Raw genomic sequence first — 19,898 nt, 5'->3', positions numbered from 1 at the left:
CTTTATTTGTGAGAGAAGGTTAGATATCACGCTAGATGCGGATAGATGGCGCAAGGAAATGCGACTCGCCAACGAAACTTACATAGAACATCTACACGGAAAAATCAAAAAAATTAATGGAGTAGGCGGTGGATCTATTGCTCGAAGCTGGAGCTTAAGAGACTCTTTAAGTTTCTTAAGTGAATCTTCAGTATCTTCCAGGCGAAATCTTTGCAATCAGTAAAACTTAAACGTTCTATATGACGAATATGGTACTTCAGCCGAAATTAAACTGAACCGAACATTATTCAGAACCAGCATAATCATGCATTTTGTTTCAATGTTATCGGAGCACTAACTCCCTCTAGTGGCCTTTAAGTTCGAGCTGACTGTTATTTTCATGGAATGAACCGATTCGGCTTGTCGCTTTATCTGATCAAGAGAATTCTGTGGTTGTTGAGGTCAGTAGGGACTGGTTATCAGCACACACCAGTCACTCTGTAATCTCTAAAAAAAGACTCAGCACAAGCTGAAAAAAAATCGCGAAGCTATTAGTCATCATATCTGGGAACTGATAAATATTAAAAGCAAATTTTGACGCAAAAAAAAAATTTGCTTGTGTTTAATAGCCGATTCTCGGAAATCAAAAGTTGCAAAAAGTATACACTAAAACTAAGTACCGCTATTCCTCAAAGCAAACATTTACTCATTCAACACGAAAATAATATAAGGTGCTATACAAAAGAAATTCAGAGAATAGCTGCCTATTCCACATACATATGTACGTCCGAATTAATCAAATATTCTGATTATTTAATATTGACCGCCCTTCAATATATTCAGTATTTTCGAAAACCTGTTTATTTAAAGCGCATTGTGATTAAAATTTGTAAATAAAAGATAAGCGTAAACCTGAATGGCACTGCTGGATGTGTTATTGCAAAATATAATTAATACGCAATTGTCCTATGAACGTGAAATGACGTTGATAATATTCGCAAATAATTCTGAGATCAAAAGGCAATGAATACATAACATAATAATGTAACTTTGCGCTGTACCCTATATATGGTATATTCAGTAAGGTACTCTGGAAGGAATCTTGTGGAAACATGAGCAGATACTCGTAAATTCAATTTTGTTATTTATTTTATAGCTCAAATTAAATTATCGTATTATCTAATGATTCATTCTCGCACGCTGGGTGGTTCAGAATGACACTTAATAAACTGGATTTGATGAATAGTGTGTAGCAGCCCACAGGTCACCGCATCTTTCAAACCAATAACTGCTTACTAAGCTTCCAAATGCCTGTTTGAGCACTAAATTGCGCTATTAAGTTATATACAATAATTTTTTTATACTCGTATGTATGTATATAGCATTTACTTGCACAACGACCTGACTCTCATATAGCTCTGTGAAATTTCACAGATGGAACTCATAATCTGAAAATTGCGTATACTAAAGAAATTTCGTCTTCTACTCTCTCGTACGTAATTATATAAGGGTGTGGATTGTTTGATTGATTTTTTTTTTTTGAAAAAATGTTCACTGAATTTAACATCTTCGGAAAGTTAAGCTGATGCTTGATAATTTAAGATGGATATCGTCACCTAAAATGCAAAACAACGTATCTCCAAAAAAATTAAAGATGAGTTTTTTATTGCTTACGATTCACTAGATCATATTATATATATAGCATAAAATTTTGAACTTACGCTGTCAGATATAACCAATATATGTACAAACACTTCATAACCAAAACTCAAATTTTCTTTCAATATGAGTGGTTTCTATTATATAGTTTTTTCTTTGCATATAAACTTATGAAAAGTGATGTTGCGCTAAATTATAAATTATAAATTTATGAGAAACATGTACAGTTAAAAAAAGAGTTTAGTAACCCATGTTTTTACGAAGATCTGAAGGAACATTCGCAACTTAACATATCTAAAGGAATATCAAGATCGATTGGAAATCCAACAAGTGACTTTATGATAACAGCAATTATCATCCAGGATACACTTGAAGTAGGTGGAGCCATTTCAGAGTGAGGAAAGTTCTCTGAGCGCTATTAACTTGGGAGCGGCCAGAAATGATAATTTTACGAATGGCTCAAGCAGCTCACGACAAGTATCCTCTGGGTAGCCGAAAAACATCCGCTTGAAGGCGAACTAAAGTGATAAGGATCATCCGTCTCCAGGGTTGAGCGCTGGGTTTGGGACCTGCCATGTAAAAAGCACCACCAATTAAAAGTCGCCCGGGCGAAGTGACGAAAAGAAAATAGTATTTGGCAGTCATCAAATCATCATTGAGAAGAAGGAATTGACTCGCTCCATTCAATTTTAACCAGTGATTTGTGTACGTGTCGAGTCTCCGCAAGGATTGTGCCAATATTGCTCACTTTGGGCCAAAAACAGCATCGTATTGACATTGCTCAGAAGATGTTCGCGACGAACTGGATCTGTTCCAGAGAATCACAACTGGTAACGAATCATGGGATTATGGTTATGATGTCGAAAAAAACCAAAATCATTCCCATGGATGCTGCTGCTTGAGCCGAGACCGAAAAATATCGAATATGATGGTTTAGTTAAAAATTGTCTTTGATTGTAGGAGACATCGTACATCGTGAGTTCTTACCAAAAGTTCGTACGGTCAATAAAGAATATTACCTAAAAGTTGAGCGCAATTTACGTGAAGAAATCCGCAATAAAAAAAAATTGGCTTTTGCACCATGATAATGCCCCTGCTCATGCATCCTTGTTTGTGCTCTAATATTTAACTAAATATAGCATATTAATGGTACCACAGCCACTCAGGCTCATTGTGAATTTTTTCTTTTTTTCCAAAACTGAAAAGGAAAATGAAAGGACGACCCTATGCTAAGATTGCGGTGCAAAAAACCGCAGCGAAAGAGCAGCTTAACTTACTTTTTTAAGTCTTTTGAGGATTGGAAAAACGCTATCAGAAGAGTAATATATCTGGGGCTGATTACTTTGTAGAGGGCATGAAATGTAAAAATCAAGCTATCTTTTGAACAAACCTTGTATGTAGCAATCTCTTCATACACTACATCCTCTAATCAAAAATTTTGGAATAAATTTTAAAAATAATAGCAACATTACCATATTAATACAACTCTTTTGGACCTTCCTAATAAGTACGATTATACTGATTTTGTAAAAGATGCATCCAGAAGACTCAATTGCTGGGCAGTCTGAAGCTCTTTTATATCTCTACAACCAGCGTTTTAAAGTTTATGTGACTATTGAGCTTTATATCTTATCTTTTTAATCTTAATTTAACAATAATTATAATTTTTTCTACATTTTGGAACCCAAGCTCTTAATCGAGCGAATGGAGACATATTTTTTATTTTACAAGTAATCTTATATCCTCTGCATTATAAAACATCAGCATTTTAGCTTTATGAGGGATGAGCCGACTGTCGAGAGAAAATGAAAGCCACATCCGCGCTGAAACCGACATACATATTGATGGGCTGGTATACTTTTCCAACATTCCGGCTGACTCCATTAAATTCTTTACGCAACTCGATACTTTAATGTCTTTTCAATTAGATGATTATTAACTTTGACATATTTTTCAAAATTAGCAAACCCTAAAATTTAGTGGCTAGCTCGAGCGGCCGAATGTAGCTCAATCTCCAGCAGCCTCTATTTAAATTTCAAGTCTACTCAAGCAAGTTCCGGCTGTAGTCAAATTCTAAACGTCGGCTCTAACGGTTGCACACCGCAGCAGTCCGACGCTGAAATAATCTAAAGACGCTTTAGACACAAGCGCACTTTAATTCCAGTTGTGTGCATTAGAACATTTACAATGTCAGTCAAATTAATTTGCCTTCTAGCGCTTTTTACGCTGTGTGCGACTGTTGTCATCACGGAGGCACGCGGTGGTGGCCGCGGCCGTGGCGGTTCATTAGGTTCCGCCTTCTACAGACGCTCGCACAAAAAGCATGCTTCCTCAGGTAATGGCGGTTCACGACGGAAAATTATCAGCGGCTCACCAGTACACACCTCCTACACGAATTCAATGTTTGCAGCGGAAGGCATGGATGAGAAGTTTGCAAAACATCGATCGCGCCACCGTAGCAAACATCACAAAAAACCGAGCAGCCACAGCAGCTCCAGCGACCACAGCAGCTCCAGCAGCCACAGCAGCTCCAACAGCCACAGCAGCTCCAACAGCCACAAAAGTTCGACGCACACAGATTCACTCGTTAATCACAACAGTCACAGCACTTTAGGCAAACAGGATCGGCATAATACCCACAACTGGTATGGCTTAGGTTCGGGAGTTTCGCATCACAACACTCATGCTGCCAGTCCTCATATATCCCACAACTGGGGTGGTCACCAATTACCAGCTGGTCATGTCTACGTTACGCAACCGTCCAGCATTCCAGTTAATGCCGTGTACTATGCACAGCCACCAAGACACACCAGCAATGATGGTAATTAGCAGACGAAATACTATAACTTTTTTATTTTGGAAATTTTCCCATATTTGCTATAGATTCAACAGATTTTGCTTTGGGCTATCTTGTGGGCCGAAGTGTGACACGCCGTCATCATCACCACCACCACCACTATGAACAACAACCGCAACCGCAGCCCAATAATCAGACGGAAGCATCAAAAGTTATTCTGGTAAACAATATGAATCCCACCGTTGTAACCCACACCACAGAGCAGCCGCACTATTGGCCTACTGACTCTGAAATATCGCTGGCACCGCTCAATAATACATTGATCCCAAGTGGTGTTACGTCTGCTGAGCCCATATTTAAAAATCCTCCCATCGTTAGCGCTCAGACGCTTACCACAGCCGGCAATGCAACATTCGAGCTTCCAACAGCCACAGCGCCACCGCCTGAAACGCCGCCCACCAATGGCATTATCTGTATGCCATGGACCTTCAATGAAACCGATCCAACGAAACCGGATACTGTTGTTGTAGTACAGAAAACAATTTGCTTTCCGGCGCCTCCAGCGCCGCCTGCACCACCGACCACCTCCATGGCACCGATCGCGGGTGATATTAATGTTGATGTAGCAACAACCACCAAAGCTGCCTTAGCTTAAACATTTTGTTTTTGAATTTAGCAAATAGAATATATATACTTGTAATCTATAGTCAGATTTAAGTTCCTCTTTATAAATATTTGATTGCCAATATTTTCCAAATCTTGAGGGAATAATAAATTGATATTTTTTAACATTAAGCCAGTATTTTATTGTAGTTTTTGAGTCACGGTGGATCCTGTTTACAAATAAAAATATTTTCAAAGATTTTTTGCAAAACAAAAACATTTTCCTAAGCAGAAACATAGACAAGTGGGTGCAGCTTTCTCCAAATGTACTCTTCCGGAGTATGGCACCAGAACTTTGTGGGCCTTCATTACTATTACAACCTGAGAAGGGTATTTTAAGTTTGCCACGATATCTGTAACACTAAAAAGGATATTTCGGAGACTCAATAAAGTAATAAAGGGTGATCGGTTTCGAGGTTCTTTACTTTTTTAAAGAAAAAACACAGAAACTTCAAATCAAATGGGGAATGTTCATTATCATTCGAAAGAACATTCTTCGGCATTTATTTTTTGAACTATTGAATTATCTCTTTCAAATGTTGGCCGCGGCTACCTCTCAGATGGTCCATCCGTTTAGTTCAATTTTCGATTACTCATTCGAGCATTTCGATCAGTAACTGACGAAACACACGCGTGATGTGCCTAAGGACTGAATCGAAGCGGGATAGACTTTATATATTCCCACAGCAAAAAGTCTAACGGTGCAATAACACACGATTTTTTGGGGCCAATCGACCGTCACCTAATTGTAAAACTATCTGATTGATATCTGGGAAGTGGCGCCATCTTGTTGAAACCAAATATCGCCGAGATCACGAGCATCAATTTCAGGTATCAAATAGTCGCTTATCGTGTCGCGATAACGGTCGGCATGGACAGTTACGTTCTCACCGTCATCATTTTTAAAGAAATATGGACCGATGATTTCACCGGCCAACAAACCGTTATTTTTTCTTGATGAAATGGCAGCTCTTGAATCTCTTCAGGTTGATCTTTATCCTAAATGCGGCAATTTGTCTTGTTCAGGTACCCAATGAGCCAGAAATGGGCATCATCACTGAACAAAATTTGGTTTGAAATCCTCGGATCATCTTGGAACTTTTACTGTGCACGAATATTTGATCAAAAACAATACATTAAAGGAGCCGCAGCCATATTGAATTATTTTTCGACTTTTCTGTAGTACCTCCTCAATCTTTTAACCAAAAATCAGCTTTGAATAATAAAAAATTACCAATAAATATAATTTTTTCTACACTTTTTAACCTAAGCTCTTCGTTGAAGTTTAAAGTTCGATAAAAAAATTACCGGGAACTAAATTTGACGCACAAAACATCGAGTGAGCGAAAGAGTGCATATTTTGAATTTCAAAAGTGCACTTATACATATATTCCACACTACAAGGCATTAGATTTTTTAATATCACGGGGTATTACGTTTAATACTCTTCCCTCTCCTCGACTTCAGTCGACTACCGAAGAAAAATGAAAGCCAAATTCTCTCTGAAACCGACATAATGATGACTAGCTCGAGCAGTCGAATATAACTCTACTTCCAGTTGTTGTTTTAATTTATGTCTTCTCAAACAAGTTCCAGCCGTAGTCAAATTTTAAACGTCGGCTCTTACGGTTGCACACTGCAGCAGTTGGAAAGTTTTGTTTCACGCCGAAATAATCAAAGGGAGTGACGCTTTAGATGCAAGGACACTTTCACTTCAGTTATTTGCGTTAGAGCATTTACAATGTCAGCCAAATTTATCTGCATTGTGGTGATTTCAGTACTGTGTGCGATTATTTTCATCACGACAGGACGTTCAAAAGTTTCCGGCACCCGGCGGTCACAAAAAAAGCCTGTCTCAATAGGTAATTTCTTTTCACGACGAAAATTTATCAGGCCCTCGCCAGTGCACACCTCCCACACGAACTCAATGCGCCACCGTAGTGTGCATCACAATACTGCGAGCAAAAAGAACAGCTCCATCAGCCACAAGAGTCCAACGCACCATTTGCCCACTGTATCTGAAATACCGCTGCCACCGCTAATTAGTGAACTATTCCCAAATGACGTACCGTTCTCCGATCCCATATTTGAAGACATATTCAAACATCTTCCTAACTTTAATGCAACATTTGAACTTCCAACAGATACAGCTCCACCGCCTGCATCACCGCCCACCAATGGCACTATCAGTATGCCATTGAGTTTCAATGAAACCGAAAGCCAGAACAGCTCCATCAGCCACAAGAGTCCAACGCACCATATGCCCACTGAATCTGAAATACCGCTGCCACCGCTAATTAGTGAACTATTCCCAAATGGCGTACCGTTCTCCGATCCCATATTTGAAGACATATTTAAACATCTTCCTAACTTTAATGCAACATTTGAACTTCCAACAGATACAGCGCCACCGCCTGCATCACCGCCCACCAATGGCACTATCAGTATGCCATTGAGTTTCAATGAAACCGATCCGAAGATACCGGATACTGTTGTTGTAGTGAAAAAAACAGTTTTTGTTCCGGCGCATCCAGCGTCGCCAGCGCCACCGACCACCCCCATGGCGCCGATCGCGGGTAGTGTTGATGTAGCAACAACCACCGAAGCTGCCTTAGCTTAAACAATTTCTTTTTGGGTTGAGCAAAAAGCATATATGTATACATAAGTATATACTCATAATCTATAGACGGATTTAAGCTCCTCTTTATAAATATGTATTTGATTACCAATATTTTAATAATAAATTGAGATATTTTAACATTAAACCTGTATTTCATTGCAAAAAAAGACATTTTTCTAAGCAGAAACATAGACAATTTGGGTGGAAGTTTTGCCCAAATATAATCTTCCGGAATATAGCACCACTTCTTTGTGGGTCTTCATTATTATTACAATCTAAGAAGGGTATTTTAAGTTTGCCACGATGTCTGTTACACTCAAAAGGAAACTTCGGAGACTCAATAAAGTAGTAGCTACATATGTGATCATCGTGAGGAGCTGAGTCGCTTCTTCTGGCTGTAGAGCAACTAGTCACTCAGTTTTTGAAATGTCGTTCTGAAATTTTGCACACACCCAGTTATAACTAAGAAGCTGCTCAATTTGTTGGAACGACCGATATTGGAATATTATAACATATAGCTGTCATACAAACTGAACAGTCGGAATCAAGTTTTCGTATGGAAAACTTTATTATTTGACAACATATCTTCAAGAAATTTGGCGTGACGTTTTTTCTGAGGTCAGAGTATAATCGCGGAAGAAATGGGTTAGATCGAACCACTATAGCATATAGCTGCCATACAAACTCAACGATCAGAATCAAGTGCTCGTATGCAAAACTCTTTTATTTGAGGAAGTATATTCACGGGTTTGCCACGGATTATTTACTAAAGCAGCTCTAAAATATATGAGAAAGTTTTTCAGATCGGATCGGACAACTATATTATATAGCTATCATAGTCAGTTTTCTAAACAAACAAATAATAAATACTATTATTCGCTAATCTTTAACAAAAAATACTTATAAATTAACAGCAGCTCATTCGCTCTGTTTCTTTACTGCTAGAAGCAGCTAAAATAATATAAATACTGATGGCATTACTCTCACAAACTAGCAGATATTAGTCAGAAAACAGCTGAGTTCTCTCTTTACTTCACTCACACGCTACTCTCGCTCTCATCAGTAGTTTATTTTTCAGCAAAAACTTGACTAACTACTCAATACACTACACATACCGATATGGTATGTAAACTGGTCACTTGCAACTCGACATGTGCGACTCATCTGGCATTTTGTTTTGCTCTCGCTTTGACGTTTGTGCCAGCCGGCGAATGCAGCTGCCATCAATTGATACTGGCGTCAACATAGCCGCACATACACACATGTTTATCACACGCACTCAACGGCTAAGCTGATTTCGTATGCTAAAAGCAACAACTAACAAATAATAATAACAATGAAAGCAGAATCGCCACAATGAAAATAAACAAACACGATCATCTAATTACATGCAAACGTGCAGAGCATATATGCTCATATGTACATATGTCTGTTTGTCTGTACTATATGTCGTTACGCATACGCTGAGCCGAGTAGAGCTGGGTCCCCCAGCAGCAATTGCCCGCAAATATTTCAAGTTTAGTTTACTCGCAAGCTTTGAACGGAGCGAACACAAAAACACTAAACAGAAAACAACAAAACTCGTCGAAAGTGCGAAGCGTGCTTCAAGCGCAGATTTTTATAGACACCGAACAAAACACACACAAACAACGAGTGAATCGAGTTTCATGTAAGTGTACGCAGCGCATTTCATTGATTTTTGCATAAATTTCAAAACTACCGGTTTTCAACACAAAAATATGTCACAAGGCGCAATAATAAAATATGAATATTGTTGTCAATATAATTTCTGGTTAAATTGTGTTATTGCCAGTGTATGACCATATACAGTACACCGAAGGTCAAATAAATTAAGGAATGTGTTTTTTGAAAAAAAAAAACGAAAAATAGAAAAAATATTTAAAAATTTATTTGGTATTAATAAATTGCTCGCTCGTGCAACTGAATTTCTGCGCTGTTTTGCGGTTTAGCAGTGTCTATATGTATTATCCGCGCATATATAATTATTTTCTGGAATAATTCAGCACAAGCATACGTATGGTTTTGTAAAACGTCACTCAATAAGGCATTACTGCAAGCAATTGCTTTGAAATTTTTAAATCAGCAGCTCGCTGACCCTTTGAAAACGGCTCGCATGACTAAATCGCAAAAAAATAAAATAAAAATTTAAATTTGTATAATTATGAAAGTATATACATATGTATGTAAGTATGTTTAAAAATTTCTAGTGAAGTTACAAAAATTTAAATTACAGTTGAACGAAGGCCATTAGTTGCACATATGTACAGCCTCTGGTCATTTATAAGGGAACGACAGGGTTTTACACTCAAAAAGAAATATCAGAAACCCTTCAAAGTATACATATTAATGATAAGCGCGTCGATTTAGCCATCTCCATAGCGTCTAGCCGATATCGCATGACTATAGCATATAGCTGCCCTACAAACTGACCAATCAAAACTAAGTTTTTGTATGAAAATTTTTTTAATTGACGAGAAATCTTCTTGAAATTCACCTTGGTGTTATTGGCTTAGACAATGGTGCATTTTGTGAAAAAAATTTTCAGTTCGAATCACTATATCATATAGCTGCCCTACAAACTGACCAATCAGAAACCAATGCTTGTATGGACAACTTTTTTATTTAACGAGATATATTCTTTAAATTTTGTAGGTATCAATGCCTAAAACACGCTGCATTCTCCAAAGAAATTGTTCGGATCAAATCACTCTATCATATAGCTGCCATGCAAACTGAACGATCAGAAACCAATGCTTGTATGGACAAAATGTGATGAGATATCTTCACGAAATTTCACACAGAGTATTGATTAAAGCAACAATGCAATCTCCGATGAAATTATTTAGATCGGATCACTATAACATATAGCTGTCATACGAACTGAACGATCAAAAGCAAGTCCTTGCATAAATAGCTCTACTATTTTTCAAGATATCTTCATGAAATTTGGCAGAGATTATTATCAAAGGCAATGCTATAATCTTCGAACAAATTGCCTAGATCTGATCACTTTAGCATATAGCTGCCAGACAAACTGAACGATCAAAATCAAGATTAGGTTAATTTGGTCTTCATATTATGCTGTTGCGAAGGATATTATAGCCTTGCTACCGAAAAAATTAACCTTTTTCTTGTTTTGTATTCAAAACTGGTATAAAATTAAGTTCGAATTCGAAATATTTCCAAATCGAGCCAGTAGCAGTTCTAATTCTTGCTTGAGTGCTAAAAAATCTGCAAAAAGTAAACTCAAAACATCTTCAAAAATTAAAGTTCAGTCATACTACAAATTCTTTTTACACAAAAATTGTAATAAAATAAAAAAATCTAATAAATTTCTCCGCCCTTCCCATTTAAATGCACACTGTTGTAGTATAATCGAGCGCCAATTAAGTACTTGTATAAGTAGCTTCCATCTTCATCGAATAATTTATTTTTATTTTTGTAATCCACACGTTTATTTGCTTAGTTCATTTATTTCTGCTTACTAATTTACGTTTGCTTATTTGGAAAAGCAACACTCATGTAAATTTCAGCAGAAGCCGCAGCGATACTCCGAACTGACATTTGATCTTGCGCTGCTGATAAGCCTATCTTGTTGATGGCTTGTTTGAAGTGAATAATTTCAAGGCGCTCAAGATATTATTATCAGCAATTTCGTGCTAAATTGCTTAAAACGAGCAGTAAATATATAAATATACAGATTCAATATAAAAACGTCAATATTGCTTTTGATAAAATGATTGCATTGAAAAATTAGCAAAGGAGCATTATGTAGCCAGCACTGAAATCTTAAGTGAAAAAAAGTCACCGAAAGTTCGAAAACCTGTATAATAGGTACATTGGAGCTAAGGCAAGTATTGACCCGACTGAACCCATTTTTGACGCACAGACATTCTACTATCAGAAAATGATTCTCTCTGAATTTCAATTATATAGGTAGTCGAAAAAGTTTTTCAGTATTTCCAATCAAACTTCAACTTATTTTTTATATTTACACCAATAAATAAATAAACAAATATGTAAAATTTTGGTCGAGCACTTTTTGCCATTTTTCCGCTTCAGACACTATTTCATCAGTGTAAAGTTTTCAACAGTGTAAATCGAAATTTCGAAATTTCAAGAACGGAAGTGAGCGAACCATTGTTGTGCTACGCGAAGTGATACAGCATTTACTCCGTAAACTTCATTGGTGGCTAGTGTGGCATTATTTCCTTTTTTATACAAAAATTTTAAAATAAAGCGAATTTCTTCATTATTTTCACTCATTTTTGAACACGTGTACTTTTTTTCCAACTTCCGCGAATTTTCTTTTGGTTAAATAAAGCTTAAAATCTCACCTTTCTAACGCTGTATGGCATCACACAATGTGATTAGTAGCACTGGAGATAAGCGACTACAATGACATCGACTACTAATATATCTCACACATTGACCGATATTTTCGGTAAAAGGTCAACCATAAGCACTGGGTCCATATATTCAGTACCAAGTCATAAGGTGACACACCTCAAATGCACTATATTAATTAATTTTTGATTTACATACTGGAAAAGTGAAAGTTTCAAATGAAATTTAAAACTGTTATATGGCAAGTAGGCGAGGTCGTAGTCCGATTTCATTCATTTTCACCCTGTAACAAAGGAATGTAAGAGGAATCTGAAGTACCAAATCTTGTTGAAATCGTTTGAGCGGGTCTCGAGATGTGTGACTTCACTTAAAAGAGTGTGGTACCACGCCCGTCGTCAAATTTCGACAAGAGCTCCATTAACGAATTCTCATACCATTTCGGAAGTTGATGTTAATGTCTTCGACGTATTTAGTTATTTATTTAACGCGCTTTTAGTATTTTTTACAGTATTTACAGTATCGTTATATACGTTATATAGGGGGGGTTGGTTCTTTGAGTAAAGTTAGCTCAGCTCAAGAATTCCTCGTGCGTTCATTAAATTTATCTTAGATAACGCATATTGAAACTCTCTTACACACATATTGGCATTTTCATTTATTTTCACTCCTACATTTCAATTTTTTGTTGTAATATCCTCCGGCATGTCATTTAATAAGTAATTTTTTTTTCACAAAAACATACAAAAGTATGTAGGCAACTGCGTTGTTGTTTTTGTTTCCTCATTTCGCATAACTTCTTTTCGCGCTTTACAATTGACAGCTTTCGATTGATGTCTCTCACCTGCTTACATTGAGTAGGCACTCGTAACAACTCGTGCTATCCACCACAGTCTCATTAATCACTGACACATTTAACTAACCACTCGAGTGTGACTTCAAGTGCACAAGAGTGGTTGGCTGATAGACACCCGCAGACAGACAGAAAGGCAGCCAAACAGACAAACTCGCTGATCGACAAAGAGGCAGTTAGGCAGCTTGCCAATAAATGCAGAGTGTACGAGCATATGCTGTAAACTTAATATAATTAAAATGGGGAATTAATTTTTACTTTTTCACGTGGGAGTTGCGCATAAGTATATGCTATATATACCTAACTTTGAGTATGGATAAACATATATGCATGAGTGTATGTATAAATATGTAAGCATATATGAGCATTGTATGTTTGCTTGATGGCTTTCAATGCGCTTGTTATTCGTTGCGCAATGCCTTAAAGCCATACTTAAATATTTCCTTGTAATGCAAATTTATAGCAAAATATTTATTTCGCCATAATTTATGCGCGAGAAATATTTTCTCTACGCGAAAGCATGCGGATTTATTGTTTTTAACTCATAACAACTCTGGGCAAAAAATAGTAAGACTTTGTTCATTATTTTAAAATTCTTAATTTATTCGTCAAAATCTATTTCGTTCCCCACCAAGTAATCCTACTTGGGCCCAATATACTCATACTAATGTTTTTTTCAATCCTCGTGGTTTTTCGGCTTTGGCTCACATTTGCAGAATTTATGATATAATATTTGGCACAGATGTCACTGACAGTCATATCAACCGAGAAAAAAAATATTTCAACGAACAGATCTTGGCGCAAAGTTTAAATTACAAAGTCTTACTACTTTTTGCCCACAGTTACTACTAGCTAAATACGATGCATCTGTGACTCATCTGTGATGCATCAACTGTTTGTTGCTGCTTTTGTAAATGATGAATAATACGTTATTGTGTTGCAATTGCGCAGTGCTTGTTTTGCTGGTTGAGTGACTGTCGTTTGTGTTTTGATATGAAAATTTTAACCCAATAATATGTAATGCCGGCGCATCACTTGTAATTCAAAGCAATTATTTGTTCGAAAATCCGCTGAAAATGAAAAACCGTGATTATGTAAGTGAATGCTAACACATACACACAAATACTATAATTGCATTTTATTAATACTTTTGTTTACCAGCGCCAACTAAATTTAGCGCTGAGCCACTTTTCATCAAGCAAATGCAATCAAATAGACACTGAAACACACACACACACATACATTGTCAGTTTCTGTAGACGTAGTTGCTTATCTGCGCGAAATCCATCTGCTATAATCCATTTGCTATGCGATAACTTTAGCCACAAATATTTTACGTACGTAAATAAAATACAAACCAAAAGCATAACTCAGTAAATTGCGGGCAGAAGCGTATTCCGGCGCGCACTCATTGAGCCGCGGCCTATTTGTTTTCGAAAGCACTTATCTTAATTATGACTGACAAGTGACAACTAAATAAATTGTAAACACAAGGGAAGTGCGCGCAAACGTACACACAAATTTACAAAATTTGAAACTCTGTTGTTGTAGCACTGTATGCTGTAAAATTGTTGTGTAATTGAGACTACTTAAGAATTTGTAAAATTTTGTAGATCTGCTGATAATTTTAAAATATTCTAGAAAGCAAACAACAAAACAAACAAATATTTTTGTACATTTGACGTGAGACATTTTTGTTTTAAATACTTAAAATAGAAGTTTTTATAAGAGACTATCATAGTATATAAAAAATTTGAAATATTGGGTAGTCGAAAAAGCCTTTCGTATTTTGTCAATAGGTGTCGTTGCAGTCGTACATATCCAGCGCTACCAATCACATTGTGTCATATCATATGGTGTTGGAAAGGTGAGTTTTTCAGCTTCAAAAAAAAAATTTAATTCGGAGAAGTTGAAAAAAAATTTACAGCTGTTCAAAAATGAGTGAAAATAATGAAGAAATTCGCTAGATTTTGAAATTTTTGAATAAAAAAGGAAAGAATGCCATGCTAGCCACCAATGAAATTTGTGAAGTTTACGAAGACGATGCTATATCAGCTCGTGTAGCACAACAACGGTTTGCTTGTTTCCGTTCTGAAAATTTCGATGTGAAGAATGCACCTCGCTCTGGTCGACCTATCGTTGATAACAGGCAACGAAAATTGGATCAAATACTACAGTAATGATCATGATCCAAGCGTGCTGATGCTCAAGTAATGGTCGCAAAGCCAGGATTGACGCCTCGAAAGGTTATGCTGAGTGTTTGGTGCGATTGAAAAGAAATAATCCACTATGAGCTGCTCCAGCCTGTTTGAAAGATTGATCCTACATTTTTCTGTCAACAACTAATGAGATTGAAGCAAGCAATCGAAAAAAAGTTCAGAACTGATCAGCAGAAAAGGCAACGCTAGACCACACACATCTTTGATTACTCGGCAAAAACTGGAAGAGCTTGGCTGGGAAGTTTTGATGCATCCACCAAAGAGCCCTGGCTTTGCATCATCGGACTAATGTTTCTTTCGGTCAATGCAGAACTCTCTTAATGGAGTAAAGTTGGCTTCAAGAAAAGCCTGTGAAAATTACTCGTCACAGTTTTTCGCAGAGAAACCAGTAAAGTTTTACACTGATAGAATAATGGCTATAATGTCTATAATAATGATATAGTGATCCGATATCTCCCTGAACGATATCCCGTAACTGAGATATTAGTTCGCGTAAAATTTGTACAACCCTAATATGAGAATATGTGTCTATAAAAATAAGTCAATAGAAGTAAAAAATACTGCAATTTGCAATACTCTATCAAAGCCAATTGAAATATGCTTGATCAATTCTGAGAATTAATTGATAATGTGAAAATGATTCTGCGAATAAATTTTCATAAATTAAACTTTCTGTAGAGAGCTACGAAGCTTTGTTGATTGGATACGATCTTTTAGAGAATAATTATCTTTCGCTGTAATAAGCTATACGGTATTAAGTCAATTAAAGTTAAGTTCACCCAATCCCATAGCGTTAAGACTTACTCCTTCAATTCCTTACGCAAGCTTCACAGATTTCCACGGAAATAATATTCAGAATTTTTATAAATTCCTTAAGTAAAACAGCACTTACCGCGCCGCTCACTGATTTCATTACATCTCTCTTTCAGGAAACATCAATTCTGATTTTATTTGAATTCGCGTTAAAATGAGTCCGACAAAACTGAGGCTTTACTGCCTCACAATCGTTTGCTTGCTCTTATCCAATTGTCTATTTGCGGATGCAAAACGTGTTTACAGCGGCGGTCGACGCAGCTCCAGCAGCAGCGGCAGCTCGTATTCAGCACGTCGCACGTCATCGTCATCGCAGTCGCATAGCTCGTATGGCGGTGGTTATACTTCACACTCAGCCGCTCCAGCTTCGCGTCCATCCTACTCACATTCGGATGCAACAAAACTCAGCTACAGTGGCAACACCTATTCGGCACCCGCCAAGCCGCAGAGCTCCGTAACCAGCCATACGCAATCACGTCCGGCCGCCACATCAGCACCTATCGGTTGGAATGTGCCCAAATCACAAGGTCCACCACCAGCGTATTCGCCCTCTAACCCAGCGGGTGGTGCACGCACTAATATACACGAGCCGCCACCAGCCTACAAAGCTACTGCACCGGTAGCTTCGGCACCCGCATCGTCCTCCGTTTACAGAGCAAGTGCACCGCCACCGAATTATGCCGCCGCAACAAATACGGCCAACCGCGGCTCAATGACACCGGCACAAACATACAATCCCAGCGCATCGGCTGGCTCTAATAACTACCGCAGCTCGATGACACCGGCGCAGACATATAGGCCAAGAGCAAATTCAACAGGCTTTGGCAGTGGCTCACATACGCCGATACAGCGTACTAGTGTGCAGGGCGTCCAATCTAGTTATCCTCAACAGAGTTTACCTGCAGGTGCAACGTATTACAATTCGCCATCGCATTTACCAGCGGGTGCGACTTATCACTCCGCCGGTTCTCTACCGGCTGGCGCGACTTATCACAGTTCATTGCCAGCGGGCGCAACCTATCATCCGGCTGGCTCTCCGTATCATGCACCTGGTGGTGTACCTGCCGGCGCCACCTATTATCCTTCCGCAGGCGCCTTGCCAGCCGGTGCTAGCTATCACCCAGCAGGACATGTACCTGCCGGTGCCACATATTACCCGTCAGCTGGTGGTGTACCTGCCGGTGCGAGTTATTATCCAGCCGCGGCAGCAGTGCCGGCTGGCGCAACCTTCCTGCCGGCCGGTTCGTCGCTACCGGCTGGTGCAACCTACTATCCACAGGCGCCGGTTAAGTCCTCATCCGGTCTTGGTTTCGGTAAGTATCGCCAGATTGTTTTCTAAAATTTAACTAGTATCTTTTTTACTATATGTCCATAAAGTTCTATTCCCACTATACTGAACCTCTGCTCTTCCCCACAGGTTCTGGTCTGGCTGCCGGTGCATTAGGTGGCGCTCTTCTAGGCTACGCGCTAACACCATCACAGACCAAAGTAATTGAGCGTGTGCCCGCCGGTGGTGGCTATAGCGGTGGCGGCAGTGCCCCACCAGTCAGCGGTGGTGACGATCGCATCATAATAATAAATAATGGACCGCCGGGATCAGTGACAACTACGGATGCCGGTTCCGGTACAACTGTCATCACCACCAATGCAGCGGCTCCCGTTCCCGCTGCCGCGCCCCAACCAGTGGCACCACAAAACTACGCACCACAACCCAACATGGCCCAACCTGTAGCACCAAATCCAGGAGCGCCGCAACTGGCACCTTTCGGCACTGCTCCAACCGATAATGGTGGTAATGTAGCAGCTGCTGTAGGCGGTGCAGCTGCCGGTGCCGCCATCACAGCTGCCGTTGCTCCATCCCTGAATGCCGCACCTGCTGCCAGCACTGGCGATGCTGCACCTATTTCCAGCGGTGCACCTGTTCCCAACGCTGCTAATCCCGGTTCAGCACCCGTTCCGGCACCTGATGCCGCACCTGGTGCAGCACCTGGCGTAGCACCCGGCGCAGCAGCTGAGCAACCGCCCGCACCAGGTGGCATTATCTGCGTACCCGTACGTGTGCCTGAACCAGATCCTGCAGACAATACAAAAACGATTGAAGTGGAGAAGATAGCTTGCTACCCGGCACCACCTGCAGAGGCGGCGACACCCGCACCAGCAGCTACGAATGCAACGGAAGCTGCAGCAGTCACACCCACAGCTAGCAGCGCTACCACACCAACAACTACAACTGTTACTCCTGCTATCGCACCGGCTGCCATTAGCAATTCGGAAATTGGCGTACCATTGGCACCGCTCACCACATTGACACCCATAGTAGTTCCAGAGGGTTCGGTCGCTTTGGCGCCGCTCAGCCCGAACAGGCAGCCGGATATTATGAAATTGCCGGGCACTTATTATGCTCGACGCTCACTCTCCAATGTGGAGCTGGCCGAAAGCTCTGGCCTTCTGCGCGCCAGTGCCGGTGCAACAAGCAATTACGCCAATTTTGGTATTGCGACAGTGTTGACACTGGTGGTGGCATTCTGCATGCACTAAGGCCCAACTAACTGTGTAGAAATCAAATGCAGGCTGTGGTCTCGCAAGTAGGGCGATGAGTGAGGCAGAAATCAAAGCCAAAAATATAGTATAGCAGGTATTCTTCAACTAGCAGATACCAATCGGACGTTTTAAAGCTGACGATCCGCAAACGGAATTTAAAAAAAAACAGTAAATTAGCAAAATATTTAAAATTTTAATTTTTTTTGGTTCAACTCAAAAACAATTTTAATACTCTTTCATTCTAACAAAATTGTTTGAGTCTTACTCAAGATTAGTGCAAATGGATATTTTATGAATTAAAACATAATATAAATTTATAATTTTAGTAAATAGTGTGTTATCATTTAGTATGAAATCGATAAAATTCAGACTATACTGTAGTTGTAGTTGTATTTATCAAGGATCTATACCTTCATCATCTGATATTGACATCGTTCAAGTTTTCTACTGGATATCAATTGAATTATCCAGGTACTCCATTAGGTGTTTCTTCTTCTTCTTTATTGGAGTAGACCGCATCTTCACGTTTAAAAGTTAGTGTGCAAAAGCTCACCAGTCGTTCTTCATTTTTGCGATTTGGCGCCAATTGGATATTCCAAGTGTAACCAGGACCTCCACCGCCTGGTCTTTCTAACGGAGTAGAGACCTCCCTCTGCTTCCGCCGGCGGATACTGCGTCGCATACTCTCAGAGCTGTAGTATTTTCATCCAATCGAACGATATGACCTAGCCGGCGTAACCCCTGTTTTTTAATTCGCTGAACTATGTCAATGTCGTCGTATAACTCGTACAGCTCACCGTTTCATTGATTGCGGTATTCGCCGTTGCCAATGCTCAAAGAACGTAACCGATACAAACCATAAATCTTCCGCAGCACCTTTCTCTCGTAAACTCATAACCTTGATCATCAGATATGTCATCGTTTACGCCTCTACACCAAATAGCCGGAGGGGGATAATGAGTGACTTGTTATGTGTCCGATGTTCTCTCATCGGATTTAATTACCCGATAGTCTGACACCTTCTTCTATTCAACTCTCCCAAAAACTATCTCACAAGTCGAAACCCGTGGACTTATTGCCAGTGGCGCTTTCTACTGGCCTTTTCTCTTTATGTAGCTCCTTAAACGGTTTTGATCGAAAAAGAGGCTTAGTAAAGCTATTGGGTTATTGCTTGTACGAGTAAAGTGTTCTCTCATCGCATTGAATTTCCCGATAACTTGACTCCTTTTTCTTGCGATTGCTTGGCAATCCAGATGTGTATATGTGCTCTGGTGTCTCTGTGCTGTCACAGAAGCGACACAAATCCGTGGGTGATGGCATCCCATCCCATAGTTATGTGTATAAAACCCCACAAGCAGCCTAAATTTGTCTCTGGGGAAAGCATTTTTA

The 19,898-nt window shown here is 39.3% G+C and overlaps 2 protein-coding genes across 4 annotated transcripts; both read left to right on the top strand.

The window, feature by feature from the left end:
• Window positions 1–3,707: 3,707 nt before the first annotated feature.
• LOC120769065 (hyphal wall protein 2) lies at window positions 3,708–5,230 on the top strand. Of its 2 annotated transcripts, XM_040095922.1 has the most exons (3): window positions 3,708–4,459; window positions 4,522–5,095; window positions 5,130–5,230. In XM_040095922.1, the coding sequence occupies exons 1-2, from the start codon at window positions 3,826–3,828 to the stop codon at window positions 5,088–5,090; spliced, it is 1,203 nt and encodes a 400-aa protein (XP_039951856.1). In that variant the 5' UTR covers window positions 3,708–3,825; the 3' UTR covers window positions 5,091–5,095; window positions 5,130–5,230. The 2 variants fall into 2 exon arrangements, with proteins under 2 accessions (XP_039951856.1, XP_039951855.1); XM_040095921.1 differs by having other exon boundaries at window positions 4,522–5,230.
• Window positions 5,231–9,229: 3,999 nt separating this feature from the next.
• On the top strand, window positions 9,230–18,799 carry LOC120767944 (flocculation protein FLO11). 2 transcript variants are annotated; one of them, XM_040094327.1, is made up of 4 exons: window positions 9,230–9,387; window positions 16,085–17,281; window positions 17,386–17,613; window positions 17,707–18,799. In XM_040094327.1, the coding sequence occupies exons 2-4, from the start codon at window positions 16,123–16,125 to the stop codon at window positions 18,504–18,506; spliced, it is 2,187 nt and encodes a 728-aa protein (XP_039950261.1). In that variant the 5' UTR covers window positions 9,230–9,387; window positions 16,085–16,122; the 3' UTR covers window positions 18,507–18,799. The 2 variants fall into 2 exon arrangements, with proteins under 2 accessions (XP_039950261.1, XP_039950260.1); XM_040094326.1 differs by having other exon boundaries at window positions 17,386–18,799.
• Window positions 18,800–19,898: the final 1,099 nt, after the last annotated feature.

The sequence above is a fragment of the Bactrocera tryoni genome, chromosome 2, assembly GCF_016617805.1.
Source record: "Bactrocera tryoni isolate S06 chromosome 2, CSIRO_BtryS06_freeze2, whole genome shotgun sequence".
Lineage (NCBI taxonomy): Eukaryota > Metazoa > Arthropoda > Insecta > Diptera > Tephritidae > Bactrocera > Bactrocera tryoni.
The sequence above is the reverse complement of the archived record's forward strand: the minus strand, read 5'-3'. Positions and strand labels throughout refer to the sequence as shown.